General features: G+C 33.4%; 2 protein-coding genes across 7 annotated transcripts in view; one reads left to right on the top strand and one right to left on the bottom strand.

Annotated features, from left to right (window-relative positions):
- LOC147910988 (uncharacterized) overlaps positions 1-19,596 on the top strand; it is a 320,664-nt gene that overhangs the window by 27,848 nt on the left and 273,220 nt on the right. For 3 of the 6 annotated variants that reach the window (XR_015547233.1, XR_015547235.1, XR_015547232.1), the window contains one exon: positions 1,071-1,108. The exons of 1 other annotated variant lie outside the window; for it this stretch is intronic. Coding sequence is in view for 2 of the 5 variants with exons in the window: in XM_087412854.1 (XP_087268980.1) it covers positions 776-911; positions 1,071-1,108 (174 nt within the window). In the remaining 3 variants the exon portion in view is untranslated. Of the gene's footprint in view, positions 1-15; positions 912-1,070; positions 1,109-19,596 lie in introns of those variants that run through there. 2 more of the 6 variants (XM_087412854.1, XM_087412849.1) reach the window with 2 other exon arrangements.
- Positions 5,737-19,596, bottom strand: part of LOC105146923 (LIM domain only protein 3) — a 121,854-nt gene continuing 107,994 nt past the window's right edge. Inside the window, exon 6 of the mRNA XM_011057570.2 lies at positions 5,737-9,890. Coding sequence (XP_011055872.2) covers positions 9,732-9,890 — 159 coding nt within the window. The 3' untranslated portion in view covers positions 5,737-9,731. The remainder of the gene's footprint in view (positions 9,891-19,596) is intronic.

Here is a 19,596-nt window from a genome sequence, read left to right as displayed (position 1 = left end):
AATAAAAATAGATAATTGGCTGCTTTTTGGCACAAAAAAGAGTTTTACAACTGTAAGATTCTTTAATATGCTTTTTTTTTTTATGAATCTGGTGCGTTCCGTTTCACACGTGGCATGATATGTATTATTTTATGGTAGATACTTCTTTAAAGTAGATACAAAAATAAAATACATTATGCGTAACATGTGAAACGTACTTTAAATATGTATGAACCAAACATATTAAAGAATCTTACAACAGTTGCAAGTTTCCTGCAGCCATTCTTTAATTAACTATTATACTTGGATTCGGACATATCGTGTTTTAGATTTTTCGCTGACGTGTTCATCAGTTTCAGAGTAAGAGCGCATAATAATTGAGTGATTCGTGTAACAGGAAGCTGTAATATATCGGGCGTTTATTAATAGTACGTATATGTTTTCGCAAGATTTATATATTCGAGATTCATTGTGAATGCAATACTGAATCTTGATTGTTCATTTCCGGACGGTTTGTTGCGTTTTAATTATTCATTAACTCGATTTTATTGATCCTGTCTCACGATATTAAAGTCTGATGCTATTCTCGAATTCTTTATCAACGGCATATTGCGGTTTAAAAGGAATTATTTCGAATCGTGATTTATTTAACTAATAAATATAATTAATCTGGTTTATATTTGGTGCTTGGAGTTATTTTTTAAAACACGTATTTTGTGAGTGAGTGCTGTGTAACACGTAATGACACAAGTAATGACAGAATAAAAAAGAAGAAAGCTTGGAAGATTTGAGAATTATGGCTGCAATAGAGAATCACAATTATTATGGCTTATGCAGGCTTATTCCTGCGATTTGCTTATTCACTGGATCTAACAAAAAAAGTACATGTCTGGAATTAAAGTATCATCGAGCGATGGCGGAGCAACGGCGAGGTAAATAATTTGTTTAGCTTTTATTTATATAAAAAATAGACTTTTAATAAAACTTATAAAAATTTAAAAAATTACGATTATTTTATATGCATGCAATAATTATTTTTTTAAATATTAATCACTTGAATGCTATAATTTTTATATAATTTTATTTTACAGTTCAACGTAGTCTACAGCTCTGCTACTGCATCGTATTGGTGAGTTTCGAACTATCTTTTATTTAATGTTAAGACAATGTATCTATGAAAATTATAGGTAAACAAATTAAGTATAATATAGATATATGTATATAATATATCACATATTACGGATAAATGTAACGTGTCATAAATATTTTGTCTTAAAATGAATTGGGCTTAGAAAGTTAGAATCTAGATTTAATTCTGAAGTATAATCTTCGTCAATTTATTGCGCATACAAGAATACATTTGTATGTGCACATAGAACTGACCCCAACTGAACTTATATTGATCACTTATTGACCCATTACTCGATGTATTATCATAAGTACTACAGAATTTTACTTTTATCTCGTGATGAATGAATAAAACAGTAACATATTTTGTGGACAGAAATAGTAAAAAATGACCACTAATGATATAATAATTCGTAAATTCTATAAAATACATAGATATACATATTTTGTCTAGTAAAAAAGCTCAAGCCAAACGAGGCCTATTCTTGCACGTACATGCACGTAAAAAAAAAAAATGCGAAGATTTTTGCATTATACGGCCCCTTCATTTTTATTCGTCTTGCACTTTTTACATTCGAATGCGACGCGACAGTGCGCGGCTATCAGGCGGCCATGCCGGAACGGGACACGCTCTTTCCCATCGGCGGCCAGATATTATTTCAGTCGGCGCATATTTCCGCAAATGAATTTTATGAAAACAGTTTTTGCTCTTTTAATTAATCGCTCCTCCGTCGCCGTACAGTCCGCAGTTTGCCATTCCTCTTCGCGCGCGGCGAGCAGACCTCGCGAGAAGCAGTTCGGGGCGGCTTTTAGTAATAATATTGTTTCAGAGACCGCTCGCGGAAAAGTGCTGTACGACTCTCGCCCCTCCCTTCCCCTCCCACCCCCTTTCCCTCACCTGGGATTCCCCGCATACGATACGTGATTTGCGTGATTTACGCAAACCCGCCGCGATGTTCTCTTGCCTTTTTTCCCGCGACGACGAAAGGGCGGCTGGAAAAATTGTTAGCGAGCAGATAATGACGCTTGTTCCTCGCAAGTTGCTCGTAGCCGCGGGGAGTTTTGCGATTCGACGGAGTAATTTGCTCGCGATTAAACATGGGGATAGTTCAAACGGAAATAACGATTCTGTGTAACGAGAGAAGAAAACGCGATTCGATGCGCACTTCCGACGTGTAAATACTGATCACGCTTGTCGGTAAACGATATAATTTCCATTATATCGTATTCGGTATGTCGTTTTAAGCACGTGTATTTGCGTTATTTTGGATACGCTTGTAAAAATAATATATTACTGATATGTGAGATTTTTAATATAGACAATTTATAATCTGCTGCTAAATTCTATTCATAATTTTTACGTTCTGTATGTATCCGTGTATGTATTCTGTTCGAATTTTTTCTCTGTATTGTACATGACATGTGAAACTATATTTTATATTTCGTTTCAACTTCGAGAATTAACAATGAGAAAAGAGTATTTGATATTTATGACTATAATCTCATGGTAAAATAATTACGATTTTTTTACAATTATTACTGCTCTATTTTTATTATTGTTATAATGTCAGTAATACTAATCATATTTATATAATTCTGTACAGAAAAACAGGATAATAAAACAATTTGGTTATAAAATTGTGTTTATTAAATCATCGTTTAAGACAAATAATGTCAGCTCGCTAATTGAGTAACATAAGAAAAAACAAACTTTGGAGTGTTAGTTATATTTTATTAAATATACCAAAAAGATTCTGTACCAAAAATTTTTTGTCAATCAGTGAATTGGAGATCGCTCTATTGATTGTCTGCAGGGACAATTTATCTGTGGAAAATTGCGTGGTCATTGTCGATGCATTTCAAAGCTTGTATCAAAATTAAAAATGGCCATTTTGAATGTTAATTATTACTTTTGTATTTATAAATAATAAATATAATTAACGCTTCAATGTTAATTATAAATATTGATTGATATTTAATTGATTAATTATTATTTTTGATATGTTATTTATTATTTGATGTATTATTTATTATCTTTGATATTTAGTAAATATATATAACATTCAAGAGTTTGTTCTTTTTGTAAATATGCGCTATTCATGATTTTATAAATATAAAATTTTGCGGATAAAATTTTTTGTCACTTATACTATATATACAGTTGGCTTCGACATGTCTATAATTAATTCATAATTGTTTTTGACCAACTATATATATTTTTTAGTAAATAGAATTGTTAGAATTACTAACATTACAGCAGTAAATAAAAAGAAATCATAAAAATGTAGCTTCTAATCATAATTATTTTACCATGCAATTATAATGACAAATATCAAACAGTTTCCTTAGTATAGATCGCTTAAAGTGAGTCTAATTATTCTCCCATGGTTATAATTTTCGCTTACCGCAAATACATGTCCGTTCCGCGTGACAAGTGTGGAGGTTAAAGGAACGAAATGATCCGGCACGAGGGAGTTCCTCGTTTGCGCTCGCAACGAAATACCGCGTTTTTTACAAACAGGAGTAATCGACAGCCAATTAGACGTTCGGGAGATTATAGTTAGGCGAACCTTCGAACCGTCTAGGTGCGCCCTGGATAATCATAGTCATAAATAACATTTATCGAGGGTGCGAGGCGGAGGAGCTTGAAGGGATGCCCTCTGCTCTAATTGCCAATGATTACCGCGAGCTGTACGAGGAAAAATTGCCAATTTGCATCGAATGCTCGGCCGTCTCTCTCGTTTCCCGCTTCGTTTACTTACCGTCCGCCAACGTCGGATTATAGATAAGCAGTTTCGCCCTGTGACGTTAAATCACCTTCCGTTATCCAGCGACGGTTGTGCCAAATTCCTCTACCCTCGTCGAGATACGTCGATATTAAAAAGCATCGCGAGCGCATTAATTCTCGGAGAACAAATTGCTTCGTGGATGCTTTATATGGATTCCCGAGAAATCACGAGAGGTTCGCCGTGGCTGGATTTCGATCATCCTCCATTACGCATTTATTCAAGCGGAATCCATCCGGGAGATGTTTAGGATAAAAAGAATGTATTAATTCATACGGACAGTTTTCCTCTTTCCAATTTTCGATCTCGCGAGCTTTCGTTCGAAATATTCAGCGTGCCGCTGCGGGATGCATTAAGTATTAAACTTAACTTTGCGTTAGCAATACTTGTGAATCCGAGCGTTATGGGGGATGAGGGATATTGCTCTCCTTCGTGGCTTCGTCATAAATTCGCGATGTTCAGCCGAATTTCGAGTCAATTCGTGCGAATCGTGCGCGGATCGGCCCCTTTGCGATCTTTCCGGTCGGTTCCTCTTCCGTTTCTTCGCTTCGCCTTTTTTTTTTCGCGATGCCGGATACGTGGAGAGGGTTCGCGTTCGCACCCGAATAGAGTTGGACGCTGCTCTCTTGAATACACAATGCGATTTATTCGAAACGCGGCGTATAAAACACAAAGGACCGCGTATGATTGGTAAATTATTGAGGCGAACCGGATTTGTCGGCCAATCACGTAGCGCCCTTAAATAATTCAAGGGAGATACGAACAGGCGGATGCAAAAGGAGAGAGGGGAGAGGCTGTCGAGGCGGCGAAAGTCATTTCGCGTGTTGAAGATTCCCGCGTCGCAATGTCGTCGAATCAATATCGCGCGTTCGTAACGACGGAAACAAGAGCATAAACCTTTAAGAAAGCTGAAGAAAAAACAATAAATAAGTTGAGCCGGTTTTGGTTTAGTCACACAGAGTATTTACTATCTGGGAAAACCGGGATTTTTCAGAGAATTTCTTTTTTTATTTTTGACAATCATGATATTTTACTAAAATATTATCAATTGTCAAGAAAATTTTTGGAATTTTATTTTTAATTTAAATTCTATTTCTCATGAAAACATTATTTCTTCATTTTTTTTTAATAATGCAAAATATATCCTTCAACTTCAAAAATAACACAACCCAAAAACTTAAATTTTTCAGAAAAAAAACTATTTTTCAACTTAATAGAAAATTGTTGATTAATCAATACTGGCAAAAAGAATACTTTCTTGGAAACATGATTAAATGTCTTTTTCTTGTCATTTTCGTTTCACAAAAAATTATTAAACAGTTAAACCTTTAAAAAATTATTTTTTGGAGTTTTAACAGTTTTGATATCCTAGAAAATTACAACAAATCCGGAATAATGCATCAAAAGTGACGTATCTCAAAATATCACCAATAGTTTATATTTACTTTGATCAACATATCAGTTATTTGCTACAACAATGATTCAAAAGAAAATAAATCTTAATATTTTAAATCATTAAACTTTCGTAATATTAAAATGATTGAATTCCAAATAAAATAATTTTTTTTTAAACTTCACTCAAGTTACCCTAACTCTAAATATTTTCTGTAAAAATTCCTTTTTATTTACAAAAGCGACACAACTTGAAATATATTACTCTTGTGGAAAGTATTTCTTTGAAAATTAAGATACAAGTGTTATTTAGCGGACGGATTCTGAAGTTAAATTTTTCTGAAGTTTATTTTTGCTGATTGATAGAATAATCAAACTCATCCATACTAGTAATTGGAAAATTACATTTTTTTAGTTGTGTCATTTTTTAAATAAAGGTACAATATAACAATAATAGTAATAATAACTTTATTAAATGTTGATGGATTAGCATTAAATACAGCACATACATCCGTGTACATTCTCGTGTGTGAGTCTTGCGAGATTTTTATTATTTAAAAAACCCGAGTAAGAGAGAAAGTCAACAGAGGAAAAGTAGCTCATTGATATATTGTAGAATGAATCTTCTCTGTACTATTCTATAGTTTCTGCAGCTCGAATTGTAAAAAACAATAGATACAATGCCCCCATCTTTTACTAATTTACAATATATAGTTTGTCTACTTACATTTTAATTTATTTCAACGTTGCATTAAAAAATTCTTTAATCTTACCTAGAACTTCGAATGAAAATAATCTGGTAAATTCGGGAATTTTCAGGAAATTTTTTACAAAATTTCAGTAAACACCCTGTCTGGTAACGCTCCGTGATTCAAAATCACAACTGCAGTGCTTTGCATAACATCGAAACAAATTTATTAATACCTCTATGATAGAACTATAAATACAAAACGTATCTACATACTAGCGAACGTTATACATTTCCTTAATTAGTGATTTTGAGTTCTTTCGTACATCGTGATCAAAGCGCGATCTGAGATGCATAATGGCTCATAATTTATGCGGGAGATTTAGAAAGCGATACTGTAGGATACAATGTACAAAAGGGCTCCGATGCTCGCATTGGCTGTACCTTGTTCATTTGATAGTCGCAAGTGCGGTACAAATGTGCCTTTAGCAATCATAATCATTTCGTCGAGGACCCTTTGCGTTTAGGAACTATGCTGGTATTATTCTGGAATCGCTACGTTTGCGAGAGAATTATTTATTACAGTCATTGAAGTACGTTTAAATGTCGAAAAGAATGGCGTCTGGCTCACAATCAGTCGAACGACTTTAACGCGCTCAATGAATGGAGATTCATGATTGTAGTATCAAAATATAAATTGCAAATCGGTAATAGTTCTCTCTTGTCGTCTTAATAATTTGAGATGATTACTAAATTAATTTTGGCAGATTGAAATAAATGCGTACTCGTATGGTGCTTTTATTTGTAAAGGAAAGTGCGCTGAATCACTGACAAATTGGCACTCGTTATTGTATATATAATACATATGACATTATTTATAATAATTCAAGAGTTCCGGTTCATATTTAATATTTATATATATATATAATATTATATATATATATATATATATATATATATATATATATATATACACACACACACACACATATTTCTTAACGTATTTCGCAACGGAATTATGTAGAAAGTGTTACATATCAGTTATTTGCTATAACAACGATATAACTCAAAAGAAAATAAATCTTAATATTTTAAATCATTAAACTTTCGTAATATTAATTTTGAAATGCAAATTTGGTGTAATAATTGATTGTAAAATAATAAAAATATGTTCTTTTAAAGTATGATCTTTCTTTTGTTTTTACATTTCTGTTCTTTTTTTTGCAAGCAACTAAAAGAATGATAATTTTTTAGTTATTTCGTTGCTATAACAAATAAGCGGTATAAAAATATTGCGGAATCAAGCTATTTATATACTGTTACATTCTCATAAAATTGCGTATTAACGTAAGAAAGTAATATAATTAAAATATTGTTAACATAATTTATTAACAACAAACTCATCAATCAACTCCGATTAGTTTTGCGGAGCTACGGTTGCAATATTTATTTCTTAAACCCCTGCCGTCAATAATTAACAATAATTATTTCTCCCTTTTGCCAATTGCAAGCAACAAAGTTCTTATCTTACTTACGGTCGAAATGAAAACCGCGAAGATATAAGCATTCTTAAGGAAATCTTAGTTCTTAGCAGCTTTCTCGGCGCAGCTGTTAGCTTATTATCGTTCGACATAGGTATTTTTGGCATCGACGACGAATCCCCAAAGAGGAAGGAAATAAAACATCCTTCTCGACTACGACTATTCTTCGTGATCCGATACGATCAGCACGAGCCGAGCCGGAACAAGAGAGATCAAGAGAGAACTTTGGGCATAACTCAGTCTCGTTATCTGACTCGCAAATAAGGTAGCGGAAAAGTTCGCGACATCAATCTGGCCCTCTGCCGAGAGATTCGAAGTTGAAACAATGCTTAAGTCACCCCTAACGTATGAGCCCCATGGGGTGGCGAGCTGGCGAGGCGGTTGCCATTGCTGGCTGCAATACTGCGTCGCTTTCTTGAAGTCCGTCGATTCGATCTCGTTCTCGATGCCCGTCCAGCTGGACCAGGGTCCTCCGAGGGTTATCCCGGTCTCTTCTCCTCTCGGCGAGGCGAACGTTAAATACGCGACACCGAACTTTATTTACTGTTCCGAAGTTTTGGGTTTCGGTTCATGACACGTCAGCTGTTAAAGATATCTTGTACCGGAAGTCGATCCGTTTGCCGTAGGATTGAAAGCAGATAAATCCGGGAAGGATCGCGATGGAAATGCTTTTCCATACAAGTTTCATTTTTCCGAACTTATCTTTTCCTTTAGCGATACGCTTTAGCAATATCGCTGAATTGAAAATTCGATTAATTACAATCTAAACAGCACCAATAGTTCGCCACAATTGGCCGATATACGTTCCGTTAGCTATCTATCTACCTACTTATCTATTTAACTATCTACTTATTTATTTATCGTCTAGCCAGTCGAGCGCGGGGAAGACGAATTCGTTCGGATACATGAATCTAATGAAATATAAGAACGAAAGACGCATTTTGGATTTATATATTCTTCCCTCACGTTCTATTTTATATTGGAGAGAATCTATTCCAGAAGACGGCATAATAATTCGTCCAGGAAATACGAATTCGCCAAACGACGCCTAAGATAGCGTAGGAGAAATAATAGCGTTGGGACAATCTTGTCATTTATTAGGAAATTTCTAAGATGGAACATCACGATATTTCGCCACGTTAATAGAAAAGTGACACAAGTAAAAAAATTAGTTTCTGAGATAATGAAAAGAAATCAATCTTAAAGACAAACTTAAAGACAAATCTTAAACACAAAAATTTTGTAGAAAAATTACACATTTTATGAAAAAGTATCACAACTTTGATGAAGGATGACAATCCTATGTTCCACTGATTATAAGACAAGAATTTTTGATATTTGTAATTATAATTGTTACAAATATCATACTTTTTACAGTTACCCTGTAATTATTACTTGTTATAATGTTAGTAATAATAACTACGTATATTCTTTCAAGAAATATATATTTACTCTCTAATTTTTAGAGTGAATCTTCTTTAGACTTTTTAAAGTGAGATTCCATTCTAAAGAATTTAGAAAGTACATTGACATCAAAATGATTATAAATCATAATTATTATTACTGTAAAAATGATTGCAATTAGAAGTTAACTATAATTTATAGTAAATATAATTGTTTTTGTACTTATCGTCAGTGTAGAATTGCAGTGTTTAAATTTTAAGTGTTTAAAAATTCATTAGTTTTAATATAACTGAAAGTATAACATGGAAAAAAAGTAAAATTATGCATTATTATTAACTATCTTAATTAATGCTCTGAAAAATTACTAATTTTGAGATGTATCACTTTTTTTTATTAATGAGGCGATATTTGTTAATCGTTTTATATTTTATCAGATATTTAAATTCTCCTACGCCGCTTACTTGCGTTGTCTGCAACACTCTATCATACTTTTTATAGTTGCCTTCTATTTACACAAAGTTCACCCGATCGATCTCCGATCGCGACATGAAGCGAATCGTATCGTTTAATGCGATTATATCATACATATCTATACGCGGTAACATTTTTCTTGTTCGCGATAACTTAACAGTATCATTTTCTTCTTGATAGTAAGGGATATTCGATTATACGCAATCTATCGTGAATCGCGTGCTAAAGTTAGGACGATAGTTCGGACGATCAGCACGGTAAACCACGAAGACAATGAGAACGGTACACGAGTCGACCTCCCCTCGGGCGACTCAATCGATATATCGGCGCTTACTTCGTTTGTCATTTGGCATCGTACGATGCTTGCGCATTGATACCGTTTAAATTATTCATAGGGTTCAGGACGTTATGGGCGCTCGAGCTGGTTGGTGCTGGATATCCGTTGTGGTTATGGGCTGCCGCTTCCCCATTTGCCTGTCGCTGAGCTCCACCCGCTACATTCTGCAAGATAAAAGAAGACGCGTGAGAATTACGGGCCGTTGCAGTACGAGTGTTCGGTGGTCGGTTTTTCTCTTTCAATTTGGCTCGATCGACGATCTCGACTTAGCGGAAAATTTATGTGTAACCGGGGGCATCGCGTCCTTTGTAAAGAGTACCGTGGAATAATACCATCGCGAATTATAATATCAACAGCGGATCGAAGCAGCACATTTATAAATACATTTGTATTTTTCTAGCGATTTGTATATATGTATTTGAAATTTAAAAGTTTCTATATATTACGTACACGCTTTCTTTTGTTTAAAGTTTTCTTGTCAACTAGTTGTAACAGGGTTGACAAAATTCCACGTTTGTTGGATAAAGTCCACATCAGTAGTAAAAACCGGTATATATTTTTTGGAAAAAACCAGCAAAAACTGGTCTCTTTTATTAAAAGCAATAAAATAAATAGAAAAATTTATTACCAATATTCTAATTCAGTATTCTGTTATTATTCTAGTTCATCATCAATCGAGAGTGTTTTTCAATTTAAAAGAGCTTTATCAGAAATAAAATCTGTAAATTTGGAATTGACACATAAATTAGTTTTAAGATATTGAATAGTAAACGCGAACTAGATCTATATTGATTTAATAATTTTTAATTTTGTTACTATTATGTTCTTCTTGTGTAAAAATCATAAAATTTTATAACATTTATATTATTTCCAAAGATTTTGTTATAAAAATATTAATTTGAAAAACTTTAATATAAGATGTTTTGTTATTATTGGCTGCATTCAGCAGAAAAGTTTTGCAACTGTTGTAAAAATTCTTTAATATGATTAATTTTTCCCTTAGTTCTTCGCTAGATATAAATGTATAATAAATCAATTATATTAAAGAATTTTACAACAGTTGTAAAGTTACTTTTTTTGCTGAATACAGCCATAGTTTGTTCCATTCTTTAAACTATTATAATTAATAGTAATATATGATTTATTAATTAAAGCAAAAATATCTTTTTGCATAAAGTATACGAATATATTTTAATATTACATATTAATCATTTTTACAATATAATTTTTGCCAATTTATTCCATTGAATAAAATCCAGGATAGTGAAATCCGGAATTTATCATGGTTTTTTTCCACCCACTGGATTTTGCCGACCAACCCTGAGTTATAATCTATAACAATGCGTATGATAACTTATATCAATGCGTGTGATACCGTACCACTGAAGGTGAATCGCACGGATCGCCTTAGTTAACAAATTCTGGTTAGTAACTCGTGTCCTTGTCTAGATTATAACTGTAGCTGTAACATAGATTGAGAAAGAAGATTTAATTAACTATGATTATTGTTAAACAATATTGCTGCAAATATTGTCGCGACTATTGTCTGAAAAACGACGCGTAGACGACTTTCAATTTAGCTCGATAATCTTTATCGGAAAATATGTGATTACAATAATAATTTAAAATATCTGGAACGAGACAGTTTTTTTATCCGAAAAGCCGTCATGGACTTATTCGAGGCAATGCGCAAAATGAAAGATTAAACAAAAATTAATACTGAAATATATAGTAAGTTTCATACATTCACTCTTTTGAGAATTAATTATTAGGGAGCATTAATTATTAGAAATGTAACTCGTTAATTTAATCACGTCACTGATCCTGACATGTGATTATAAATAAAACATGCATCGTATCGTTTACCGAAATTGATTTTGATATTTTTGATATAACGATCATGTAACATACATATTTAATCCAAATTGGATAAACTTTATAGATTCTACTAATTTTCTTCAAGTTTTATTTAACCGAGCAAGAAGTACATCTCGGTTAAGAATTAGGTTCAATTTATTCTCGAAACTCGTTTATCAAGCGCTTAAATGCATATCAGAATGCATAAGATGAATTTGTAATTCTGAAGAATATAATCCGATTAGAGAGCACCTTACAAAGTCCAGAAATAAATTCGGTCGATCAATCGACTCTGGCAGCCTCGTTATTCGATTTTAACAATTATTCACGACGCGGCACGTAAAATCCAGCAGGCGGATTTCCCGCCCTTAAAGGGTTGACAATGCTAACGAATTCACGTTTCTCTCTCTCTTCTCTCATTCTCCTCTCTGTAACGTGCCATCTAAGTCTCTACTTCAAAAACAAAAGGCCGGAGAAATGAATTTGTATCTTGGTGTCCGGGCAAAGAGGAGGGATGGGACGACTCAACTTAGGCGGTTCCCTCTTTCTCGCGACCGATTCTTTATCCATCTTTGTCTCTATCCAGTGGCTATACTGCACGTTGGTGGTACAAAGTACCCGTGGGAGAGGCAGAGAGTGTAGGCTAGGTAAGTGCCGTTGAAAACTTGAAACTTTGCATTCCCTTCGCCTCATCTCCCTCTCATCATTCCACTTTCATCTTATCCTGTCGATCTTGCTTCTTCGTCGTCTTTCGATCTTCGTTGCCGTCTCGTCGTTTTCTCGCGAACACGCGTGTCCCCCTGCCCCTTCTTCTCTCCGTCTTTCCCTTCAGTTTCTCTTAGTTTCTGCAGTAAAGGTGTTAAATTATACAGGCTTAAAATTCGGCAGACCGTGCGGCTCAACCCCTCGTGACGGAATCCTCCCTTCCCCTCTACGATTTCGGCCCGTAAGTTGATCATACTAACTTTCGCACGGCGTCGAATTAAGCCTCCATTTTCGGCAATTATCCCGCGCCGCGGAACGTTTCGTTGCGATTCGATGAACGAAATGTTGTTGTTCTTAATTATGACATTTTATTTTTAAGAATGCAATAATGTAGATACAGATTGCAATTTATTAACCCTTTAAGAACGGGAGCTCTTTGGCAAAAAAATTTAAAAAATACTTTGTTTTTTAAAGATTTTCGGAGTCGTACAATTTGATTCTGGTTTCAGAATTTTTTAATTCAAATTTCAAAAAAATAATCTGATTTTTCTCGGTTTTGGGAGATTCTTAGCATTGCTGTACTGGAAAAAAAGATTGGTTGCTGTAACAATTTAGATAGTAAAATATAACATAGCATTTTTATATAGTTGCAGCAACCAGTTTTTGATTGTAGCAGCAAATTTTTAGTTGTGTTAGCCTATCCGCAATGTCAGTATATGATTTCGATAGGCAACTAAAAATTGAACTGCTACACTCAAAAACAACTATATAAAAATGTTATATTGTATTATCTAAATTGTTGCAGCAACTAATCTTTTCTTTTAGTATGAGTTTGAAAGGGTAACAGTAACTTTGTTAAGTAAATAATAAATTAAATTTCTTTGAATCAAATGTAATACATTTTTTTAAGTTAAATTATTTAACTCCATAATGTTTTAAAGGAAAAGAATAAAAAATATATCTATAAGAACAAATATATATATAATCTTGTTTTAACAAAAATAATTTAACTAAATATAAATTTCTATCGGAACCAGCACTGGTTGTTCGCGTGTACATATGTAACGTTCTTTATTACATAATAATAAATAACAATTAAATGTTTCGATTCTTTGCTTTTTAGTCAATAATTACAAAAAAAATTAGTTGATATATCATTGCCATAGAAATATAAGCTAAATATTAAAGTCAATTAAAGAAATCAATTAAAGAATAAATCGAAAGAATCTTGTAAGATATAAGATGTATGTTAATATTTTTAAATTCTTCAAATATGGACCAGTAATGAAACCCTATCAAATTAAATTTTAAATTGAGTCCGAAATCTTAAAGAAAATTCGTTTTATTTACGATGTGGATAATTTAACATTCGGAGATTGCGTAAATAAATTGTTTCTATTTAGATATATTAAATTAACGACATATTGAGTAGGAGCAGTATAATGATTTATAGAAATAATTAAAAATAACTCGTATTTGATATTATGAATTTAACAATGAAAGAGGATCTAATGTCACAGGAAATATTCACTGAGCGAAATGATTTTGTTATAGGAACAAATCAAGGGAAAGCAAATGTGATATTTGTTAAAAAAACGATCGATTTGTTACGATAGGAAATTAATTCGTCAATGTAACAAATAATCAATAGTATCGCTAGAAAATAAGAGGCTCATATATATATATATATATATAAAAGTCGTAGACGGTACCAAAGTCTCAAATCGTAAGAAATTGACCAATTCTAGTCAAGTCTTCCTATATTAGACTGTGCTTGGTCGATTTCCTAACTTAAAACTCCATGATTATCTACGAATTCTATGTAAACAAGCCTAAAGTCTATCCAAAAGATAGGTTAGATTCTATATATTTGCTTCTGTTACTACATTGAGAAAAAAATGCTGTCGATTAATTCATAAGTGATTAATTCATGTATATTTTTATTAACATGAGGCATAAATTATTATTTCAATAATCAAAGCCTTTATGTCAAAAATATACATGAATTACTTATGTTAGTGACAGCCTGTAATATAGACTTTAATTGAATCAACAGTATTTTCTTCTCAATGTTATAATTGATTAATATAGCAAACTAGCAGCAATCACAACAATAAAATTTATTGTCACATATTTACCGATCACCGGTTAAAGGTACTGGTGACTTGTTAAATTATCAAAATCCTTCCTCTTAGTGTTCAGAATTTAAAATTAGTTTGGAAATTAGTTCTAACTATTTCGCGTATAGCACTGATAAGCTTCAAATCGAAACTTGATGACACTTCGCAATAAAAAATTCTCTAAAACCGAGTTTAATAATAATTAGATTGTTTTAAAAATTGTGTCTGACATATTGGATCCACTATTTTGAATTGTTTATTTTTGAATTTGAATAAAGCTTTATCAAATTATTCCATGGGCTAAGTTTCATAAAAATCGAGCAAATAGTTTACAAAATAAAAAAGGGAAGTTTCAAACGAACTGCTCGTCCATAAAGAGGATTAATGATAAATATATTTATTTTTTAATATGTTCCTATCTTCCTCCTGTTTTAAATACTTCGCTTTTATCTCTTGCTGTATGCAATAGAAGAATAGAACGAAAGAGGACAGATCTGTTACGGGACCTTGTGAAAGGTATTATCTCCGAAGTGTCTTAATAAAGCATTTTTCTCGTTTTAAAACGCAAGAAAGTGTAGCCAGCACGGGGTGCGGTTGCGGAGTAATTATCTCGTAAATAATTATGATAAAAATGACAAAGTATCGTTAAAGAAATGCTTTATCATCTGTCTTCGCGATGGGGGTGATTCTTTTTCCTTAGGAAGGATTCTTAAATCTCGTTGCCGTGAGAACCCTTTTCCCTACAGCCATCAGTAGAATTTCCGTCTCTTTCTCTCCCTTGCTTTACGCTTTCGTCTTTCGGTATACTTTCTCTTCCTATCTCTTCCTATCCTCGTTCTCTTGTCTTAGAGGGTCTCGCTCGTAATTAAGAAATCTCCGTGGAAGGCTCCAGACCACCGTTGAACGCTGCTGTGGGTTAAATTAAGTCTATGACTTATTCAAGTTTTATCTACAATTGCCAGAGGAGGAATTACCGCGCTGTGGATTTACTGCCGACGTCGTAATCAAACGGCACGCGCGTTGCGAGATTTGGTATGTAAGTAGATACTAGATAGGATTCTATGTGAGTTCTCTTTGAAGTCAAGCACATCTCTTTCAAACCTTTACACATAACACAGTTCTTCGAGGGACATCCTCTGTACATCCTTAGGACATCCCTTGGAGAACTGTGTTGTATGGATTCTTGTAACTATCAGAAATTTCATAGAGCAAAATAATTTTGACGACGTAATATCATGCTCCAGATAGCTCCAGATAGCTGAGCAGCTTTTTTTCGCGTTTATTCTCATCTCCCGCTGTAATCTCCCGGTTTTTTCTTTCTTCTCTCTCTCTCTCTCTCTCTCTCTCTCTCTCTCTCTCTCTCTCTCTTTCTCTCGAGGAGACCTCGCACGCGCAAATAAGACATTAATCGTGACCCGGCGCGAGGGTGGGTAGAGCGGGGCCAGGTAGTTTGTAACTGACGGTAAATGCGGAGCATCGCCATCGCGAGGGCGCTTGTAGGGAATCGCGTGTCATTTGTCCGTTGATCTCCCGTGGATGGGAAAACGGCCAGGTGCACGGCTCTTCCCGTTCCTCCGCGCGGCGCGGCTTTTCTTACGCGCAAAAATTAGCGCCACCCACCCGTGTATGTTCGGTGCCGTAGAGCAGGCGAGCCCGACCTTCGGCACGAGATGAGAATTAGGCAAGACATCGTTAATCGCTCCGGGAGCGTTTAGAAGCGGAATTTACTGGCGGGTCGTTAGCCCGGTACGGCCGTTCCCGTACCTGATTCTTGTAGGGGGAAAAGAAATTTATTTAACTTTTTTTCTTATAAAAAATTAATATAAGGTTGCCGTGAGAAAAATCACACGTGTCAATTACATCTATAGATTCTTTTATTTAATTTTATGAAGAATCCTCTATTATAAAAATTGGGATCTAGTCAAATGAATTAGTTTTTGTATATAAAAAAGTATTTGTACAATAAATTAATTGCAATTTGTATAAATTAACCAATAATTTTTAATAACGAGTAGAATACTTTTCAAAATTATTTTACCTAAAGAAAAATAATAATTAAAACATATTCTTTTCTAACCAAGAAGATTTAAAAATCATTGTATACGAGAAGAATAGAAATCTATCACTAACCACGCGAAACTTAATGCAATCAATGTATTGAAGACTGCGAGCTATGATTTGTACCAACAGTTAATCTATAAAGTATTAAATTAGTATGTTATTCAAATTAAAAAATATATTGAATACTTGAATTGAAAATGTATATGAATACTTTTGTGCAGTAAAGTATTATTCTTCATGCTAAAAAATATATTTAAATTATTATATTTCTTTATTTATAATAATTTTAAGAAACATACTATCTATTGTATTCGTTATTAATGAATTATAAGAGTTATGCTTATTTTTTACCAATAGTACTTTTTTATACAAAAATATCATCTGTATAAATACTTTTTACACTCACTGCAGCTTATAATTGATTGCATAAAAAATGTCAAAAACACAAAACATAATAATGGATAATTTTTGAGTTATGATGTGTATTCTGTCAGTACAAGTTATACATCTCTGATATCATAGCTCAAAAACTATTATTGCGCTGTGTCTATGTCATGGCCATCTTATCTAAGTTTATCTTATGTGTGAAAACTATCTCATTTCGCCAAAATCCAATTTTTTATATAATTAGTATTTTTAATACTATGACATTGGACATTTTATTAAATTTTCTTTCGTATATATTTCTCATTCATTATTGCCAAGCACCTGTAATATCAAGTGCTGCGTTAAAATTTGCTGCGTGTTTCGTTACTTCGATGTCGAGGTCGCGTGGTCGATCCCTCGCGACGGGTCCATACACTCGTCGGTAATAATCGTTATAAAAGTAAGCTCGGCCACGTAGCGCATAGCTCTCGGAGTTGTTTCCCAACTAAACTCATAATCTCGCATAAGCTTGCAAGCCGGGCTTTCCCATGCGAGCTTTCTCGGCGCGCGCGTTGTATAAGGGGCCGCGCGGAGGCTTTACGTGAAATTCAGCCAAGCACGGTGCACCTAATAATGCGCTCGTTAACAAGAACGACGTGTACACGCGCGTGCGAGGGTTCGTATGTACGTGCCTCTGTCTCCCTTTTCTTTGTGCTTTCTCTCTCTCTCTCTCTCTCTCTCTCTCTCTCTCTCGTTTTCTCGCTTTCTCTCTGTCTTCCTGTCACGACAGCTTACGCTACGTTTGACCAAGAGGCAATCTAATCGGCTGATCGATCGGCGTTCGATTAGGCCTGAACCTTGTTAGGCTTAGAAAACATCTTGACTATGATGGTTAGAGAATACCATAATAAATCCTTTCGAGCGTTAAAATTCCTCGATTCTTTAATATATTTGAAAATTAATTACAGATAAAATATATTTATTTTATGTAATTTTATGACATCCCTGTAATTCTAAACAGATCATATTCGCATGTACAACGATAGAGTATCTACAATGAAGGATTAATGATGGACTAATGGCTTTGTTCAGTGTGGGAATACGCTCGTGGCTCTGTATAGTACTGCATTACGATGATGCGCGTCCATTTCGCTAAACGCTACATTTCGAGGGATTAACCGTGCGCTACATTAATTATTATTAATGGTATCATATCCTATTCTGACACATTCTATTCGGGTATTCTAATGCATACGTTATATCGATCAGTAAGTGTTTCATTCATATCGGAGTAACTATTTTAAATCAATTCCGTATAATTAACGCAATATCGATAATGAACATTGTACAGTTCTGTAAAAATACACGCACTGTTTACTCAATATAATTATCTCTTCGATTCTACTTATATCATTTTGTCGTATCTAACTGGATTATAAAAAATAGTGCATAAAAATAAATATATAACAAATTTTTTTTTAATCGAAATGGAATATTTTGAAATATAGAGAAAAATATAAAAGGAAAATGTATTATCTTTCATTAACCTTTTGACTCTCATGTTAATTTCCCAGATATAAGTTCTCAAATGGGACGGTTAACTCCAAATAATTTTCTGTATAATAGCATGTTCATGACGTTAATAATTACATTAAAGTATATAAATAAGCATATCAATGCATAAATGTAATACAATATGTCATACATTCATTTTTATTTATATCGATATAGAATATCTTTTAAACTATAATTATAATAACGAAATAATTATTATAATTGTATATACTAATTATTATATGTATAATAATAGTTTTACAATATTAAATGTTAAATTGATATTAATTTTTTTTAGATTGCAAATGAAATTAACTTTTTAAATTATAAAATATATTTCTAAGAGGAGCAAATGGCTTGTCTCAAATAAATAAGTTATGTCTTTTTGAAAATTGTGACGCATTTATTTGTCTCAAAAATTTATAACTTAAAAATCAATTAGAAAAATCCTTAAAAATTATCAAAATCTTATTATATAATTAATCTAAAAAGACTATTTTTGAAACGAACAGCTCATCCCGTTTGGAAGTCAAAAGTTTAATAAAAAATGTTATAGTACAGCAAAGTAAAAATAATATCGAATATGCCACACAATTGTGACACCGAAGGATTAAAAATCCTTTAATAATGGAATATCCATTCTCTTTATTTCAAAGGTTTGTCAGATATTAATTCGATCGTTTCGTTAATTTTTAAATATTTATCTGATATGATTTTTTATACGTAATGTTAAAAAAATGGTAAACGAAATAGATATCGAACATTTTCTTAAGCTGTGTAATACGGAAACTTTAATCTTCGTTTTCAAGTTCGATACGTCCGTCACGCGTTTACTTCATCCCTGAACAAATGGATATTGAACACTCAGTTCTAATAAAAGCGACGTTAAATCGAAAGTTTAATTTTGTCGAAATTAGTCGCCTGCGTTCAACGAACTTTCAAGAATCTAATCGCCTGGAAGCAATATAGAGGACGTTGTAATACCTCATTCCCCGTACGAATCTCGTACTGCGCACATTGATCCTCTTAAATTCCCATGTACCTTCCGTCTTGGCATTAGCATATTATCTCACCTCCGTAACCCCCCTCCCCCCCCTCTTTTCTCTCGTCGCAGTCTCCCTTCGGCCTCCTTCTGGCACCTCGGTCCCCCTTCTGATTCGCGAAGGACTTCGCAGACACTCGAGAGTTTGTTTTAAAACTCAGATAA

The sequence above is a fragment of the Acromyrmex echinatior genome, chromosome 1 (genome assembly GCF_024713525.1).
Source record: "Acromyrmex echinatior isolate Ae372 chromosome 1, ASM2471352v2, whole genome shotgun sequence".
Classification (NCBI taxonomy): domain Eukaryota; kingdom Metazoa; phylum Arthropoda; class Insecta; order Hymenoptera; family Formicidae; genus Acromyrmex; species Acromyrmex echinatior.
The sequence above is the reverse complement of the archived record's forward strand: the minus strand, read 5'-3'. Positions and strand labels throughout refer to the sequence as shown.